Raw genomic sequence first — 18,433 nt, 5'->3', positions numbered from 1 at the left:
ATCTTGTATTTTTTTTAGCTGCTGTTGAAAAAGAGAAGTCCTGGGCTCTTTCATCTTCCAGCACTAAAGCTCTCAGCTCTGTGGGGACATGGAACCTTTTTACAGTAACCAAAAGAATTATCTCGAGTAGTTGAGCCTTTTTATGGTTTGGGAATTTGTGTTTGTACAGGGGAAGGAGTGGATTTGGTGATTTATCCAAAATAACCCATTAAACTCAGCTTGGGGTCGTGGGAACAACTCTGGCTGGTGCTGCCAGGTACTTGTAATTAATTATTACTTAATATTTCAGAGAAAAACACCCTAAATGTCGTGTTTGCTGTTAGCAGCACTCATTCCTCTGGTTGTCCCTTTCCTGAATGTTTTCTAGGCTATTTAATGTTTCAAAATAGCAGAAAATTCATGCTTTTTGTCTGGTATTTGGTGATTTTTTGGGTCTGGTTTTGCTAATATTTTATACACAAAGTAACAAAACCTCCTTTGAGCCTCCCAGAGTTGTGTACACTTCTTTTGGTGATAATATATTTTAATTATATAATAATTATAATAATTATTATATATAATAATAATATTATTAAATAAATTATATTGAAAATTATATATAATTTAAATCTATAATAATAATTTTAATTTTAGTCACATTTTGGGGTCACCTAGAAGGATCTTAAACCTTTTTTCCTCTCTTTGGAGTGACATTGTCCAGAATCAGCTCTATTACCTTGCATGGCCACGATGTTTATGGGCAAGGTGTGAAACATCAGTCCTGGGGTAGCTGATCATGGAGCAAAATAATTCCCTGCAGTGATGTTTTTAGGCAAAATGATGTGATTTCCGTTACTTTAGGATCTGATTAATTGGTCTTCAGTGGCAATGATCCATGTGCTGCAGGGAATAATTTGAATTTAATTGCATTTATTGTGTTCAGCACTTGTGTAATGATCAGGATCTTTTAGCCTGGGAGCACCTCCAGGCCTCACTTTGCCCTTCCAGGACCTAAAGGGGCTCCAGGAGAGCTGGAGAGGGACTGGGGACAAGGCCTGGAGGGACAGGACACAGGGAATGGCTTCCACTGCCAGAGGGCAGGGATGGATGGGATCTGGGGAAGGAATTCCTGGCTGGGCTGGAATTCCCAGAGCAGCCCCTGGATCCCTGGAATGTCCAAGGCCAGGTTGGACACTGGGGCTTGGAGCAGCCTGGGACAGTGGGAAATGTCCCTGCCCATGGATGGGGTGGAATGAGAATCTTTAAAGTCCTTTCCAACCCAATTCTTTCCATTATTCCACTGACCCTCTCCCAAAATTCCCACTGTTGATGTGAGGTGGCTTCCTGAGTGTGTCATGGACAATGTGGGATCTTCCAGGTTTCTCTCTTGGTTTAATGTGTCCTCAAACTTTCCAGAACTCACAATCCTGGGTATTTTATCTCTGATTTCCTTGAATCTGGAAAACCATGTTGGAATTTTCCATTCTGTCAGCGTCTGGGATCCAGTTCAAGGGATTTCTGATGTTTTCCTTAATGTTTCCTTGCTCTGTTGAAGCTCCCCAGAAGGTTCATCCCAGGTACTTGGATGTTTCATGACTAAGGCAGAGGGAAGAGAGCAGTTCAGGATCACACAAAAATGAAATGTAAATTTGGGCTGAATGTCAGAAAAAATTGTCTTAATAAGGTTGTGGAATATTTGATATTTTTTCCTGTCATTCATTGGTTTGAGGAGGGAATTTCAGATATTATTACCATCATCATTAAGGCAAAGAGTCATTGATGCTCTGCACTTCCAATGCCTTCAGTTTCTTTTAATGATTTAGAAGACATCTGATAACAAGGAGTCAGAAGAAAGCCTTGGGAAGGCAGGAGTTGTAGGTTTCTAAATCAATCCACGCAGCTTTTTTAGGTTTTACGCTTTTTATCCCACACTTTCAGCTTAGGTAAGACAGTGCACACAGCCAATTAAGTTGCGAGCTAGAATGAATTAAATTTTCTGAAATGAGGTGCTTTTTTTTTTCTTTTTTAATCCAAATGACTGTCATTTACCAAAAACTACTTCATTTCCCTGAAAGTGCTTTTCAGTCTAAGGGGAATGCTTAATTGCAGCCACAAATCACCTCAAATGCTTTTATAGGAGGATAAAACAAGTTGAAAATTGTGCATCATTTTAAAAATGCAGGTTCTGAATTCAGGATAAGGTACAAATTTCTATTTTTTTTTTTCCCCCTTGACTTCTCTGTTGAAGAACTCCATCCTCACTGTGACATCTAAAAGTGTCCTTCAGAGCAGGGATGTCCCCATGAGCCTTTTTTAAGGATTTCAGGCAATTCCCAGGAATATCTACAGTGACCATCATCCAAAATTTGGTGACACCCCTCAATCTGGATTCTTATTCAGACAAAGTATTTTTGCATTTTGGAGGTGGAACACAATTGATGGTTCTGAAATCAGGCTGGGAGAGCTGGGAATGTTCCCCTGGAGAGGGGAAGGGAATCCAGGGAGAGCTTCCAGAACATTCCAGGAATTCAAGGAGCATCAGGAGAGCTGGAGATGGACTGGGGACAAGGCCTGGAGGGACAGGACACAGGGAATGGCTCCCACTGCCAGAGGGCAGGGATGGATGGGATCTGGGGAAGGAATTCCTGGCTGGGCTGGAATTCCCAGAGCAGCCCCTGGATCCCTGGAATGTCCAAGGCCAGGCTGGACACTGGGGCTGGGAGCAGCCTGGGACCGGGGAAGGTGTTCCTGCCATGGATGGGGTGGAATGAGATGATCCTCGAAGTCTCTTCCAACCCAAACCATTCTGGGATAAATATTTCTGGAATAGCTGTGGGCCAAATTGCCTTTTTTAACCTCTAAAAGTCCCGTGGATGGCTTGGATGAGTAGCACAACATTTTTGGAGAGGACTCTTAGGATGTATTCTTTCCATGCTGTTAAACACTTTTTTGTTCTTTATAAAGAACAAATTCTGTTGGAATAAGCCAGACAGCAGGATTTGGAATTGAAATAAATAAATAGCACCGTGTGTGGCTATGAATGTGTGGCCGTGTCTGCCAGGCAGAAAACAGGGAATGTCTGCTGGCTCTTTAATGCCACCCAACATTTCCCATTTCAAACACTCATTTTCAGTTTCTTGTAGTTTGGCTGATCTTTTATTGCCAACTGGGCTGATTTTTTAAGAGAAATATATCTGAGATAGTTGGTTTTGGGTTTTTTTTTCTGAGAAGGAGAAGAAATTCTGGTTGAATTTTGGTGAGTTCTCCTTTGGCTGGGAATTTCTATCTCCACATTTCTCAGCAAGAGGAAGTGTTGGATAAAGGGTATGGAAAATAACCCCAAATTTGGTTTATTTGGACCCCTTGAAAGCTCAAGTGCAGCGCTCGCACTTCTGCTCCATAGCAGCCGAAATTCCCAATGGACGCAATTCCAGCTGGAGCTCAGTGAGACCAAGCCAAAGGAAAGGGCTGGTTCCTGAGCCAGCCCTCGTGGTGTTTTTTGGGCTTCCAAAACCTGCTGGGCTCCTGGCAGAGAAACACAGGATTTCCGAGTGGGAACCGTGGAAAATAAGAGAACTGATGGTGGAATTCCCAGAAATGGGAAGGATATGACAGGAAGAAGTCAGGATAGAGGGAAGCAGAGAGCCCTGTGGCACTGGGTGGCAGAAGAGTCACTCTTGGTGTCACATTTCTTCAGGTGACAGTTGTGTGTTGGTGTGACTCGGGAATTCCCAGCGCTGTGACATTCCCTGACCATCCCATTCCTTGGACAAGGATCATGGTGTCACTGAGGCTGTGATGTCCCGCACAGCAGGGCAAAGGGAGGTGGCACAGACAGCTCCCATCTCTTTTCACTGTTTGACTTTGCATCCTTAATTCATGGAATCGTGGAATGGTTTGGGTGGGAAGGGACCTGAAAGCCCATCCAGTGCCCTGTCCAACCTGGCCTTGGACACTTCCAGGGATCCAGGGGCAGTCACAGCTTCTCTGGGCAACTCTTACTCCTCTTAAATAGAAAATATTAATGTTTTCAGTTTTTAATCTGTTCTTCATGGAATTCTGAGTAACCCTCCCAGTCCAGCCCATGGAGGGTGCCCCAGTGCTGCCATTTAATGTCCCAGGAAGATTCCTGGTGCAAATTTCACCTGCACCTGGAACTTTGTGACCCTTGCTTGAGCCCCCTGCTCTTGTGCCCAGCAGGATTTTGAAGGTTGGAGCTCCAGAGTGGCTGCCTCGGGTGCAGAGCAGTGTGGGACTCATTCTGCCTGCTGGAAATTTGGAGAGGTCATCCCTGAACCACAGCAGATCCCAGCAAATGGGATCCCAGTTGTCCTCTGAGGCTGTAAAAAGTACCTTGTCCCACTGGATTTTCAAATCCAGGAACTCTGGGCCATTCCCTGCTATAAACCACACTCTGACACCCATTGTTCATTTTTCTTTACCTTTTCTCTGCTTCCATTTCCCTCGGCAGAGATCTTTGGGAATAAATGAAGACTTCACTGGTTTCCATTCCCATAATCATTCCATCAAACTATCCTTGAGCATCCCAACTGAAGGTCTCACATCCGTATCCTCCAGTTCTCTGTGCCCTGCACGCCTTCAGTCTTAATAACTTCCTGCTGCTATCGAGTTGAATTCTGCTTCCTAAGCTCCTGATCATTTGTTCTTTATCACAAGTGATGCTGAGCACTCACAAATCCCCCCTCAGCCAGTGCTGTCTGGCAGCTCCCTCGTAATCCATGATTATTTTGTGGTTCCTATCAAAGAAAACAGGGACATGGTTTGATCCTGACCAGCACTAGTGAACCACTCTTGTCTTGTCCATGCCAAGACGTTAAAACTTAATGAGTCATCAAGAAGTTTTCTGGAGATGAAGGCACAGATCTTTAGGAGAGATCTGGAATGGTGATTAATGCCAGGCACTGGGAAGCAGAAGTTCCTGGTGGCACCATTTTCCAGCACTGACCTTTAGTCTGTGGTGCAGGAGACATTTGGGAACACCATCAGGGTGTTGTGGGATGAGGAGTTCCACTGCTGTTGTAGGTCAGCACATCTGAGCTCTGATGGTTTGCACGTGGTCATTCTCTAAAGACTAATTTTACTTGATTTAGCCATTTTTGAGCATTTTCTGGATTTTAAAAGTGTTTAAAAGCTGTTCTGTCACTTTTCTGGATGATGCTCATTCCCAGTTCGGGCTCTTGAGCTCCTTCTTCCCACCTGAATGGTGTTCAACAGTAAATTTCACATTTTGGGGGAGTTCTGTGCTCAGTAAATAAACTCACAAAGGAAGAGTGAGAGATTTACTGACAGCCATGGAAGGACACAGTAAATGAGCTCAACACAGTCCCATCAACCCTGGCAATGTCCCCTCAAGGACATGAGTGGTGTCACTCGGAACCGGTGACATCAGCTCTGGTATTTCCGTGATCAGCTCCATGGAGTCTCTGCTCTCTTCCCAGAAAACTCTGCTCTTTCCCTGTTTTACTGAGCTGATTCCCATCCTCACCCTGTGAAATCCAGGGAATAAAGCTGCTGTGATTCCCTCCCTGCGGCATCTCTCTCTTTGGAGAACCAATCTCCCAACTGAATTCCAAAGGGATCCCCCCTCGGAAGCTGCATTGTCCAAATGTGTCACTCCAGACCCATGGGGTCCACAGGGGGAGGATTTGGGGAGAAAAGAGCTCGGATTGGAAAGAAATCATCCATGGGAATTGGCTCCTCAGTCAGTGCTGGGAAGGGAAGCGCCTCCTCTGGAGTGAGGAATGTGGAGGTGGAAAATTACGGATAATTAAGGAGATCTCATTGAAGGGTTTGGGAATAGGGTCAGTGGTAAGGAATAAAATCATGGAATCCTTGAGGTTGGAAAAGACCTCTGAGATCACCAAATCCAACCGTTGCTCACCACCAAGCCATGTCCTAAGTGCCACACCTCTGTTTCTTGTCAGGGATGGCGACTCCACACTTCCTGCTCCACTTCTCACTGCGTAAATTTTTCCTGATATCCATCCTAAACTTCCCTCAGCACAACTCACAACAGCATAGCTCAATCCACTATAGCTCCAGATATTCAATCCCCAATTGTTTTGAAAGGAATACCAATTCCACTGCCTCAGATGTAGTTAAAGACATGACGAGGTAATTTCTGGAATAAACTCCTCCGTGGTAACCAGATGGCGGCACAGAAATAAAGAGATTTTGCAGGAGATGGCAAACATTTGGTGCTAAAATATTCCCAGCATCATCCTGCTGCTCTGTGTGCTCAGGAATGGGATCCTGGGATGGAACAATAAAGGGTGATAAAAATACTCCATAACAGACATCCATAATGCAGGAGGATAATGGCATCGTGCATAGACATTGTGTTTTTTTCATGTTTTCTTCTGGATTTTGAGCTGGAATATTCTGTTGTTCTGTTTGGAACCCACCTGTGGGATTCAAGTGACCATGCCCAGAAGGAAGCTTGGCTTTTAAAAGAGACGTGTGGCATCCTAGATTTTTTAATGGTGATTTTATTTTTATAAGGACATCTTCCCAACGTGTCCCAAATGGAAAAGCCAAATTTTTTTGGCCAAACGAACAGGAATTGTGCCTGGGATGTGGATTTTCTCTCATTTTATCTGTCCTTCTCCAGCAATTTAGTCTTTGTATCACCAATTGTTTGTATTTTATCTTTTTTTTTTTTTTTCCTAAAATTACATCGTGGACCTTTTCTCCTCTTAATTCCCCAAGCTGGGACAGTCCATGGTCATTCCCACACTGCTGGTGCTCAGCTCTGAAACGCCAGAATAGCAAAGGCCAACACCAACAAATCTAAAGTGTCTGCACGATTTAATTACATTTACTTTCATTCTTCCCCTTTCTGTTTTCCAGGTTTATCCAGGAGATCGAGTTTGCCATGGAGCTGGGCCCGGGCAAGCAGTGCCCGCTGCGGGAGTTCCTCACCATGTACATCAAGAACATCTTCCTCAACCAGGTCCTGGCCGAGATCAACAAAGAGATCGAAGGCGTCACCAAGGCGTCGGATCCCCTGAAAATCTTGGCCAACGCCGACACCATGAAGATCCTGGGAGTGCAGAGGCCTCTGCTGCAGGTAGGAGCTGAGTGACCGCTCAGGACGTCCCTGGTTGTCCCTGTCCAGCCATGACCTGGTTGTGGATCCTATAAGGGAAAATGTGGAGCTGCTGGAGAAGGTCCAGAGGAGGCCACGGAGCTGCTCCCAGGGCTGGGAGAGCTGGGAATGTTCCCCTGGAGAGGAGAAGGATCCAGGGAGAGCTTCCAGCACATTCCAGGGCCTAAAGGGGCTCCAGGAGAGCTGGAGAGGGACTGGGGACAAGGCCTGGAGGGACAGGACACAGGGAATGGCTTCCACTGCCAGAGGGCAGGGATGGATGGGATCTGGGGAAGGAATATTTTCATGTGGTTCTCTCTCAGTAGTTCTGGGGACACCTGCCAGTCACAGAGCTCTGCAGTCAGGCCAAACACACATTCCAGGCTCCCAGGAGGAGCAGGGCTGGGATCTGATCCTCCCAAGCATGTTGGTGATTGATGTGGAGCCCCACAGCTCCCTCCATCAGAAAGAGATGTGAGGGATTTGGGTTGGAGATGGAGTGTTTGTAGGAGAAGTCTGCTTTGAAACACCTTTTTTTGAACTCCAGTGTGGAGCAGTGATAAAAGCAGAAAATTGTCATCCCAGCTCCATGGGGAACAGGACAGTGTGGAATCCCACCTCAAAATTCTGATTTTCATGTGCTGCCTGGAACTGCAAGGAATGAACTGACTCTTGCTGTTGGTCATGTCAAGTTCTCTTAATCCTTTGAAGTTATTCCCTCTTTCCTGGGAAATCCTCTTATCCATCCTCTTGTCAGGGATGGATAACACTGGCAGAGTCCTTAGGAAGCAGCACCTTTATCCCAAGGTTTATGTGGCCATTTTCCATCCCAGTGTACAGCTGTAAAACACAGGGATATTATAATGCCACACAATAATAGGAATAACTATTATTATTGTTGCCATTTCCAGAATTTTGGATGGATTTATGGTCACTAACTCGTGCAGCAGGGCTGGGATGGTCCTTTCAAAGCCAAAGGAAAATCAAATTCCAGAACAACATTTCCAGAAGTCCCTAGAGGGGAACAGTTTCTTTAGAAAGGGGTCAAAATTCTCTTAGCAGGAATTGAAATTCTGTTTTGAAGCTGCACAGGATCCCTGGATTGTTTCCTTCCCAAGCTTTACCAGCCTTAATAAGGATAAAGTATTTTTTGTGGCTTCACTTTACATGAAAATGGGTTCTATAATATCAGTATATTTCCTTAAAGGTCATTAGGGGTTGAAAACTCAGAGTGGCTTGGAATTTTTCTCATCCAGTTCCTTCAATTTGTTTCTCATGATGGATGGAAATCATTTTGAACTGGAATTACTCTTGGTCAAACTGTCCGTGGTCAGGAGGTCTCCTTGTTCCCGACATTAGAGAAGGGTAATTCTCTGAAAAGAGAAGAAAAATTGCTGCCTCTTTGAACCAGCTCATCCGAATAGCTCCCTAAAATAATCCTACTGATTTTCCATTAAAAGGGGGAAAAAAAAAACCCCACTATTTCTGCATGACAGTGCTGGAGCCTGGAGTCTCTGCTCCCATCACCTCATGGATATGATGGAAATGCGGTGAACCAAGCTCTCCCCCAGCTTTTCCCCGTTCCAGGGTTCCTGGTTTATCCATCCCACTCTTGGCTATCCCAAAGATCTCTCTGCAGCCTCTGGGGCTGTGATTGGAACACGGGGATTTATCAGCCCCCACCGCTGGGGCTGATAACGCTGCTTTGGGATCACTGTCAGAGTGTGGTTCAGCTGAATTAGGTGGGAGATAAGAGGTTCTCCAGCACTGTGTCCTCACAGATGAATCACCCATTCCTCTAAAGATTATCCTTTAAAAAAATCGTCCTCTCTAAATATTCCATTTTGCCGCCTTGTTTTCCATTCTTCCCTCTTCAAACGTAAAAACACTTGAAGCCCTTTTTCCTTTGCAGAGCGACTGATTCACCGTGAAACTCATTTGTCTCAAATTTATTCAGCATTAAATTTCAGGCTGTAATTGTTTAAATCGATCCTAAATTAGGCTACAAGTGCCTCGACAGCTTCTCACAGCCTGTTCTTGTTGGGTTCTCAACGAGGTGATAAATCTTTCCACCCAGGTGGTCACTGGCCTTAAAAACCTGTTGCTCCATCTCCAAAAAAATGCAAATTGCTTCGATCTGGAGCAGCAGGGTGGGATTTTTTTTTCCTTTCCTTCAAAGCCTCTTTCCTTTCCTTTCATTTTTTATCTCAGCGTGGTGTGGATGATGCACCTGATACTTTTCAGGCCAAACTCCAGCATCTGAAAATCCCAAAAAAAACCCTCCTTGAAGAGTCAGGGTGTGCAGCTGTTTTGCAGGATATTGCAGGAATTGCTGGAGCTAATTACCACAGCACCCACACCATGCACGGAGTCATTCACTTCCCAGGAGACATCCCGGAGAGCTTCTGGAATGTTTTCTTCCCATCAAACAAGTGGTTATTAAGGAGAAGGATGGTCCCAGCCAGCAGCTTTCAATGGCTCACCAGTGCTGATGGTTCCATGCTTTGATGGAGGCTGGATGTTATTATTTATTATTGTAAACAAATTAATTGTCTTTCCAGGCTGGCTCCCAGCCTGCAGCATCCATTAAGGAGCAGGCATGGCTGATCCATTGGGGTTTTTCCCATTCAAGGATAATTTTAAAGCAATTTTAATGGTTCTAAGGCTCATATTTAATTATTTTTGCAGCAGCAGCAGCAGCATGGTGTTACAACCAAGATGTTTTCAGCTCTTGTTTATGTGTTTCACGTCAAGAGGGTAAAACCCACCAGCAGAATTTGTGCCAAATCCCCTTTCCTAGCTTAAAATGAGAGGCAAAATTATCTCTTGGTGGGAGTCTGACTCTCCCTGTTGCTTCCAGTATTTCTTCAGATAGTTTTTCCTCTGGGGGGAACATTTAGTGCAGCTGCTGCCTTTTGTGGAAGCTTTCAGAAGGCTCTGGTGTAAGTCAGCTGCAGATGTGGGAGTTCTCCACTGAGGAGTTCCAAGCTGCACAAAAGCAATTGCTTTAGGCACAGCATCAGGGCTTCAATTTATTTTAAAAACTCAACTTTCACTTGCACGTTCAGCACATCCCAGGGCAGGGGAGTTGCGTGTGGACATTTTCAAGCAGTGCCCCTGGCAGGTGGAATTATTTTTGTCCTCTTCAGATCTGCACAAAAGCAAAGTCACGCTTCGCAAACCATCCCACAGATGTGAGTCATGTCTGACCTGAAGGGAGAAGTGTTTGAGGCCTCTGGATCCTGTTAATCCCTGAAATCATGGGATGCCTCTTCCATGTCGTGTGTAGGAGTTGGTCAGGAGCTGGATAACCCTCGTTTGCTCAGTGATGAATCATTAAATCGTGGGATATTTTGGTTTGGAAGGGACCTTGAAAGGCCTTTCAGTCCAGCCCTGCTGCCACGAGCAGGGACATCTTCCATGATCCCAGATTCCTCCGAGCCCCATCCAACCTGGCCTGGAGCATTTCCACTGAGAGTTGGGTGCAAAATGTTGATCCTGGTCCTCTCTGAAGCCACCGACGTGTTTTGTTCACCTCAGACAGAGCTGCCATGTTCTCCCCTCTGAGGGTGGGGAGGCCCCGGCACAGAATTCCCAGAGAAGCTGTGGAAATGCCCAAGGCCAGGCTGGACAGGGCTTGGAGCAGCCTGGGACAGTGGGAGGTGTCCCTGCCCATGGCAGGGGGTGGAATGGGATGGGCTTGAAAGTCTTTTCCAACCCAAACCATCCTGGGATTCCATGAAGGGACCTCACCCTCACCCTGGCCTGTGCATCTTAAATTCAGTGCCAGTTCATCCAGTACTGACTAGACACATAAAACCACTAAAACTTCCTTGTAATTTACATTATTTCCATTTTTTTCCCTCTTGCTTTCAGTTTTTCCTCAGAAATTGGAAGTAAACCACACGTATCTGCCCCCAACCTCCATCCCAGGCCTTGATTGATTATTTTAATTACCCGAAGAGCCCCGCCAGGCTCCCTTAGCAGCAGCACTGCTCTCATAAATCCTCATTTTGCCTCACAGGGCTGGTGTCAGACCCAGCCCCCGGTCCCTCCCTGGCCAGAGGAGAAGCCTTTTAGCCTGGCCACTCCCCTGCTTGTTTAAAGCACATTCCTCATTTGCAAACTCATTAGGAATCCCTGGCAGCAGAGCAGGGCCCTGGGATGCTGAGGCAGAGCAGCTTCTTCTCAGCCCCAGGGTGCTGCTGAAAATCCAGTGTGAAGTCACAGATCCAAGTGCCACAGGACCCAGTTTTCTGTTTTTCCTCCAGCTCTTTTTTCTCTCTAGTTTTCTGCAGTTTTAAACCAGTGCCTTGCCTCCGCTGGGGTTGTTTTGGTGATGGATGAGCTGCAGTTCCAGGAGGAAACTGGAAAGTCTGATAAACTGCATTTAAGGGAAGCTGTATTGCTCCATCACCAGTATTCCTCTAGGAATTTCTTTCATGGAATCCCAGAATGGTTTGGGTTGGAAGAGACCTCAAAGATCATCTCATTCCAGCCCCTACCATGAGCAGGGACACCTTCCACCACCCCAGGTTACTCCAAGCCCTGGCCTTGGACACTTCCAGGCCTGGGACATCAAAAACTTCTACAAACTTCTGCAGGAAACCTGGTTCTTCCATAACTTTCTTTTCCCTAGGAAAGTTTCATATTTGCTGTTCCAAAACACACCACTGGTTTAATTTGGGACCTTGGTTGGGCTGGGCTCTCTGCACCCATCAGCTGAAGTTTGGGTACCCCTCTCACATCACAGATATTTTTCCCTTCCCTCTGCTTGTTCCACTCCATAAATCCCAAATCCAGCCTGGAACAGTCTCACATGAAGCACTTGATGGATGGCTCCAAGAGAAGAAACTTCCCTGTGTTCTTGCCAGGCTCTTCCAAAGTCCCATTATTTTTCTTCCCTCGCATTTTGAAGCCTGGGCCCATTTCATGGAGGACGAATAACTCTCATTCCCAGGTTTTGAAATGTTTTGCTAATCACAAGTGCTGCATGAGAAGAGCCATCACATTGTGAATAATTGATGGCTACTTTATTGAGTTGTCAGCACTAATTCATCCTCCTTTTGAAGTGCTGCGATGTTCAAAGGAGTCATCCTTTCACAACGTGCTCATTTTTCAAGGAAAAGTTCATTTTTATAATTACTTTTTTTTTTTTTTTTTCCCTTTCTCCCTCCCCCACTGTGGAATGCAATTGTAGCTGTGTGGCGAGAGGGAGGGATGAGGCACCCTCCAGCTTCTGCACCCTCTAAAATGCCTTTATTCCTCCTCTGGCTGCTCATTTCTCTGCCTCCCCCCTCTCGCAGAGGTTTAATTATACCTGTTTTAAAAGTGCATTTTGAAATATGACACCCAGCTCTGCCACAGAACAAAAGAGACATTAATCTGTTGTTGAAAGGGAAGGTAAAAAGCTCTTTTTTTGTGTTTGTGGCAGGGGCTGCCCCTCCCTGACAAGCAGCGTTCAGTGGGAGTGGTTGGGATTTTGGAGGCAGGGACTTGTCAACAGGGGAATTATAAAAGGAACAACAATGCAGGGATGCTGCCATTCCATTGGAATATTCCTCCTGGCACCCTGGGTTCCCTCCCTGCCTCTGGAATCTTCCTCCTGATGTGGATAAACTTTGCAGTTGGAAGGTTCACAGTACTCTAATTTACATCTGAAAGAACTGAGGGAAGGCAGTAAATTAAAAGTTTCCCCTCCTGTTTCTAATCTGTAAATAGGGCCTTTCATCAACATAAAATAAAATAAAATAAAATAAAATAAAATAAAATAAAATAAAATAAAATAAAATAAAATAAAATAAAATAAAATAAAATAATAAAAATTTCAGTTTCCCTCATGCAGACAAAGCTGTCAGAATAGTAATATATATTTTTTTTTGCAAATGATCAGCTTGTTTTTTTTTCATCTCACCATGAAGCTTTTGGGGGCTACCGGGTCTGGTCATCCTGGGGCTGATCCAGGATTTCCTGGGGAATTCACCCCACTGGATGGGCTCTTTAACTAAAATATTTAAGGACTTTGTGCCTGATACTGATTTAGCAGAAAGCTGAGATGTTTTTGAGAGGACTCAGGTTTATCACAAGACATTTCCAACTTCTTCTCACCAAGTGTGGTCCTAGCAAGGGTGGTTTGGAAGGGCTCAGGATCTGGCAGCCAGGAATGCTTTACTTTTTGTTTGAATTCCTGAATTGTCTCTAAATGCTCTGCTCTGAGTTCCTGAATTCCTGTTGGTGATGGAATGGAGAGTGGGACATGGAGGTGAGGATGGGATTTGTGTGACCCGGGGTGAAAAATCCTCCCTTTCCACACCAGGTGCTCTGTGCAAGTGCCGGGATTTTGCTGGGGGACTGGAGCTTGTGAAAGCAGTTCAGCCAAAAAAAAAAATCATTTCCAAAGGGTATTTAACTGGTTCTTCACTTGGAGAGAGTTCAGGAAACTCCTTTTGGGAAGCTGATGTAACCACATCCGTCGGCCACCTCCGTTCTGCTGAAATGGAAGATCTGTAAATACAGATTGACCTCGTGTTGCAGCAACCACTGAATATTTAAAATTCCTCTTTCCTCCCCAAAAATTCCCTTTTTTTTTTTTTTGCCCAGTGATGGACCCAAATTTCCATTTCCTGTGCTGTACAGACCCCAGATGGGATGATTATCCCATTTCTCCATCACTTCTGCTGCTTGATGCATGTTCCCTGCCAAGCCTGGCCGTGTGTTATTCTGGATAAGACGGGAAATGGAAATGTTTTTTCTCCATAGGTATAAAACAAAAGCCTGAGCAAGCAGTAACTGAGTAGTATCCTGGTAGTAACTGAGTAGTATCCTGGTAATAACTGAGCTTCTCCAGTTTGTTCCTTCTGTGTAAAACTGAGTGAAATTTGCTGCCGTTAATTGCAACAACATCGGAGATGAATTCCCGCCATTCCATCCGCGGGAGATTAATTTCTCCTCGGCTCTCTTAGCATTCCAAGGGCTCTCCCATGAGCGATCTTGAGTGCCACCTGCCTTCCCAATAAAGCCTGGAATTCATCCGCGAATATGACAACAAATATGACAACATTCCAGAGACAAACGATCTCCACTCGGAGTTAATTCCTGCTTCCCAGCAGGGCTCCGCGGTGACCCCGCTGGGTTTGGAAGCACTGCTATTTGGTTAATAGATGAATGTTCTGTGTGGATGGCTCCATCGGAGCCAAGCCTGGCTCCCTCTCCTTCCCACTGAATGCCTGCATGGATTTATCCACAGGACAATCACCGAAAGCGCCGTTAGCCCCGGGAAAACAACAGGCGATAAAACAAAGCGCTCCTTCCCCGCCATCCGTAACTGCCCAGGAGGCTTCTCCGAGATTTCCACCCTCTGGCTGCTGGGAAGGGGAGATGGCTCTGGCAGGAAAATGATGCTCAAGTTCCATGTGGGAAGGGAAGATCCATAGCCTCATCCAGCCCATTTTCCAAGTGGGATTGCTCGTTTAGGGAGTAAACAAGAGCAGCACCGCCGTTATCAGACATCTCCCGTAACGAGCTGATCCAGTGGCTTTTTCACTTCCCAATCTGATGTCTTTTATTCTTTTTCCCTCTTGAAATGTGGCATTTTTTGAGGAAAAGACAACTTCTTTTCCACGCTGCTCTTTTGCTGGATTTTGGGAGTGGGGTTTTGCCGTCGCATGGGACTTTGTGATGACAGAAATCCTGAGATAGGAGCAGGTGTTTGCTAAAATGCTGAGTAGTTCCTTTAGTTATTTTTACTTCTTTCCAGCAGCTCAGAGGGTGGAAATACTCAGTGCTCAGTGTGGGAAACGGCGAAGTGCAGCTGAATAATTTTTGCTTCATTTTGGTTCGGTTTTTTGGATTAACAGGCGGGTCTTTGGGAAAATGGTGATAAAAATAGTTGGGATCTGAAGGAAGCAAAGGTGTCCTTGTGATTCAGGATTCAGGATTTATCTTTATTACATGGAGGGACAGGACACAGGGAATGGCTTCTCACTGCCAGAGGAAAGGGATAGATGGGATACTGGGAAGGAATTCCTGGCTGGGAGGGTGGTGAGGCCCTGGAATGGAATTTCCAGAGAAGCTGTGGCTGCCTCTGGATCCCTGGAAGTGTCCAAGGTTCCAATGTCCCAGGTTGGACAGGCCTTGGAGCACCCTGGGATAGTGGAAGGTGTCCCTGCCCATGGATGGAGTGGCACTTGGATGGACTTGAATGTTCCTTCAAGCCCAAACCATTCTGGGATTGTTTTGGGATTATCTGTGTCCCATCTAGGAGATTCCCAGAAAATCACAGAATCCCTGAGATTGGAAAAGCCCTCCAAGACCATCAAGTCCAACCTGTGCCTAATTCCCACCCTGTCCCCACCCAGAGCACTGAGTGCCCGTTCAGGCCTTCCTTGGACTCCTCCAGGGATGGAGACTCCACCAGAAATCCAAGTGATCCCATTTCTGCTCTGGTTTAAACTGCTGTGGCCGAGCTTTCCTAGTGGAGAAGGTCAGTCTGAAAGGGAAAGCGCCCTGCAGGCCTCTGGAATTTTCCAAATCCATCCCTCCTCCCAGAAATTGGGATACATGACTACGGCTCTCATCCTCACACCGTGGCTCCTGCTGGGAATCATCTTCCTTTGGGAATGGCCCCATCCTTGGACCTGTCACCAGCTGGGGCCTGAGGGAAGAAGAGACAACAGAAGGAGGAAACAGTGGGTTAAAAATGTTCCAATTTCACTCCCAGCCCACAGATCTCTGGTGGTAATTCCTGCTTCTCCTGGCAGGAATCAAAGGCTGCTGTTGCCTGTTCTCCCGTCTCCCCAGCTCCGAGTTTGTCCTTCCCGCGTCCCTGGGGGTTGGCTGTGGTCACTGTGGTTTGATGAATTCCATGTTAACACGAGCTGTCGGATCCTGGGAACAGCCTCCACGCATGAGGAATTTCCAAACAATCCTTTGGAGACATCCAGGGACAGAGCTGTGATCTCTCTGGGCTTTGATGTGCAGAGCACAAGGCTGAATTTATTGAATAAATCACCAGTGATGCTGGCACGTGCAGCTTCCCTGAGTTTTCTCCCGTCCCTGCTTTTTGGGGGCAGCACTTCAGGCTGGATTTCCCCTCTTGGGATGTGCAAAGACCCCCAGAATCACCCTTAAATTAGTCAACTTGACCCCCTGCTCAAGCCACAACGCAAAAAAAGCAAAATTTGCAATTTTTTTTTTTTCTTTTTGAGATGAAAACTAAAGTAAACCAAGAAAATACGTGAAATTAGCAGATTTTTTGCTTCATTTTGCAGGACACGAGGCAATTCTCTTTGTAGCTTCCAGCTTGGGAAACTCTGTATAATTCCAGGGGTTCCACAAAATCAAAATTAGGCAGGATGAAGGATATTTGGGTTCTGGTTTTGTGTGGAAACCTTGAGTCCATCACCTCCCATTTGCAGATGGTTTTGCTTTTTGAGTCATTCCTGGGAGGAGGAGCAGGGAGGAGCCCTCAGCTCTGCTCAGATTCTGTCTAGAGATGCTTGGGAGGCACCTCCTTGCTGAGCTGCATTGGGATTTCTCCATCCCAGCACCGGATTTGTTTGGAATCCTTTGGAATCAAAAGAAATGGAGATTGGGAATTCCAATGTCTTGCTTGTCTCAGAGTTCAGTTGCTCCACCACTGGCTGTGCAATAAAATATTGAAGTTCAAGTCCTGCTGAACAAATGATCTGAGGGAAAATTTTTTCTCCTTCCCATCCTTTTCCTAACCAGTTCCTCTCCTTTCCAATGGTTTTATGTGTAAATTGCATTCCAGCACTGGAACATTCTAATGGAAATGTGGAAAATTTTTCCCACTCTGTTGAGAAACACCTGAAGAACCAAACTGTCACCCTCTGGCCACCTCTGGCTTCTTGTGTGGAAACTGAGGTGGAAATTCCCCTTGGAGATATTTTTCTCCTTTAAATTTAAGACCAGCCTTAACCCTGCATAAAATCAACGCACAGAAAATAAAATGGTGAATTTAGTTGCCAATCATGGTATCCTTTGGGATGAATCCACAGCAAGGCCTCTGCTCTCTCCCCGTGTTTGCCAGGGATTGCTTTGGTGAACAAAGAATTCTTCATCACATTAATTACAGTTGGGTTAACGAAGAGTGAGACAGAAAGGTGAATTTTGGTGCTGAAAGGTGAATTTTGGTGCATAAAGGTGAGGTTGGAGTGTCTTTTGGGATCCCTCTTCTACCAAAACCCACTGGTGACATTGGCCTGGTCAGTCTGAATTTTCTCACCCTTGCAAATGAGACTCTTAGACACCTTATGCCAAAATCTGACAAATTCGCTTCTAATTTCAGTGAAATGACATCTTTGTGAGCCCAGGAGCTCATCCTGGCTTAGCTCAGGGTGCCTCTTAAGCCTTTACCCCTCATTCCTGGATTTCACCCTTTGTTTTCCAGTGATCTCTTGCATTTTCATAAATTTTGTTGAATTTAGATCATAATTACAGACTTCACACTGGACAGCACCAATTCAGATTTTCTTTTGGGATCTCAGCCCTGCTAAACCTTTCTCAATCCGTTTTTTCCCAATTTCTTTTGGTTTTTCATCCTCCAGCTGCCTTTGCCTTGGTCACTTTGTCTTTCCAGGAGCATCACTGAACATTCATATTCACCATCTCTCCAGCAGACATTTTTAATAGATAAATATATTTTAAATACTAGGGCCTTGAGACTGGAAAAAAAAAAAGAAATATTGATCTCAGAGCACATAAAAATAACACTGAGGGGTTTTATTCTCCAAACTGGGCCAGCTGTATGAAAACATTTATTAAAAACGAGCTCCCAAACGGACGGCTCTGCTCCCGAGCATCATTAATTCCGTGCTCCACGTTCCATTTGTGCCGTGTTGCAGCTGCTAATGATGTTCTAGAGCAGGGATGACAAAGGAGAGGGAAAGCTGCCACTCACCACTGGTGAAATAAATTTGTCACCTTGCCACCAGCTCACCTGTAATTGGGGGCGTTGTGTAAAAAAACCTGAGTAAAAGCCACTTCTAGGAATATTCAGGCACGGGGGTGAAAATGTCAGGGATGGTTTTTTTTCAGCTCCTGCAGCACAAACCAGGCTGGGATTCACTGGCTGCGAGTCCCTTTTCCCTGCACAAATGTATATTGATTAATAAAGGGAGAGCCTGGCCTGTGCTGGCACTTTTAAGTGATAAACAGTTCTGCTGCAGTGCAGAGGGTGTATTAAAGGCTAAGAGCTAATGACTTTTCTGGTGGATGTAACACATTAAAAGCAGCGGGAAGCTGCAGCTATTTTATCACCCCACTAATGTCCCTGACAACATTCACTTAGTGGGAGTGAATGGATGGGAATCCATTTGGAGGAGT

The 18,433-nt window shown here is 45.5% G+C and overlaps 1 protein-coding gene across 1 annotated transcript in view; it reads left to right on the top strand.

The window, feature by feature from the left end:
- LOC131592838 (exocyst complex component 4) overlaps positions 1-18,433 on the top strand; it is a 292,946-nt gene that overhangs the window by 211,900 nt on the left and 62,613 nt on the right. The window contains exon 11 of the mRNA XM_058864649.1: positions 6,850-7,069. Within this exon, the coding sequence (XP_058720632.1) occupies positions 6,850-7,069 (220 nt within the window). The remainder of the gene's footprint in view (positions 1-6,849; positions 7,070-18,433) is intronic.

This window comes from Poecile atricapillus, chromosome Z (assembly GCF_030490865.1).
Source record: "Poecile atricapillus isolate bPoeAtr1 chromosome Z, bPoeAtr1.hap1, whole genome shotgun sequence".
In the NCBI taxonomy this organism is placed as follows: domain Eukaryota; kingdom Metazoa; phylum Chordata; class Aves; order Passeriformes; family Paridae; genus Poecile; species Poecile atricapillus.
This window is presented reverse-complemented; position numbering and strand designations above follow the sequence as displayed.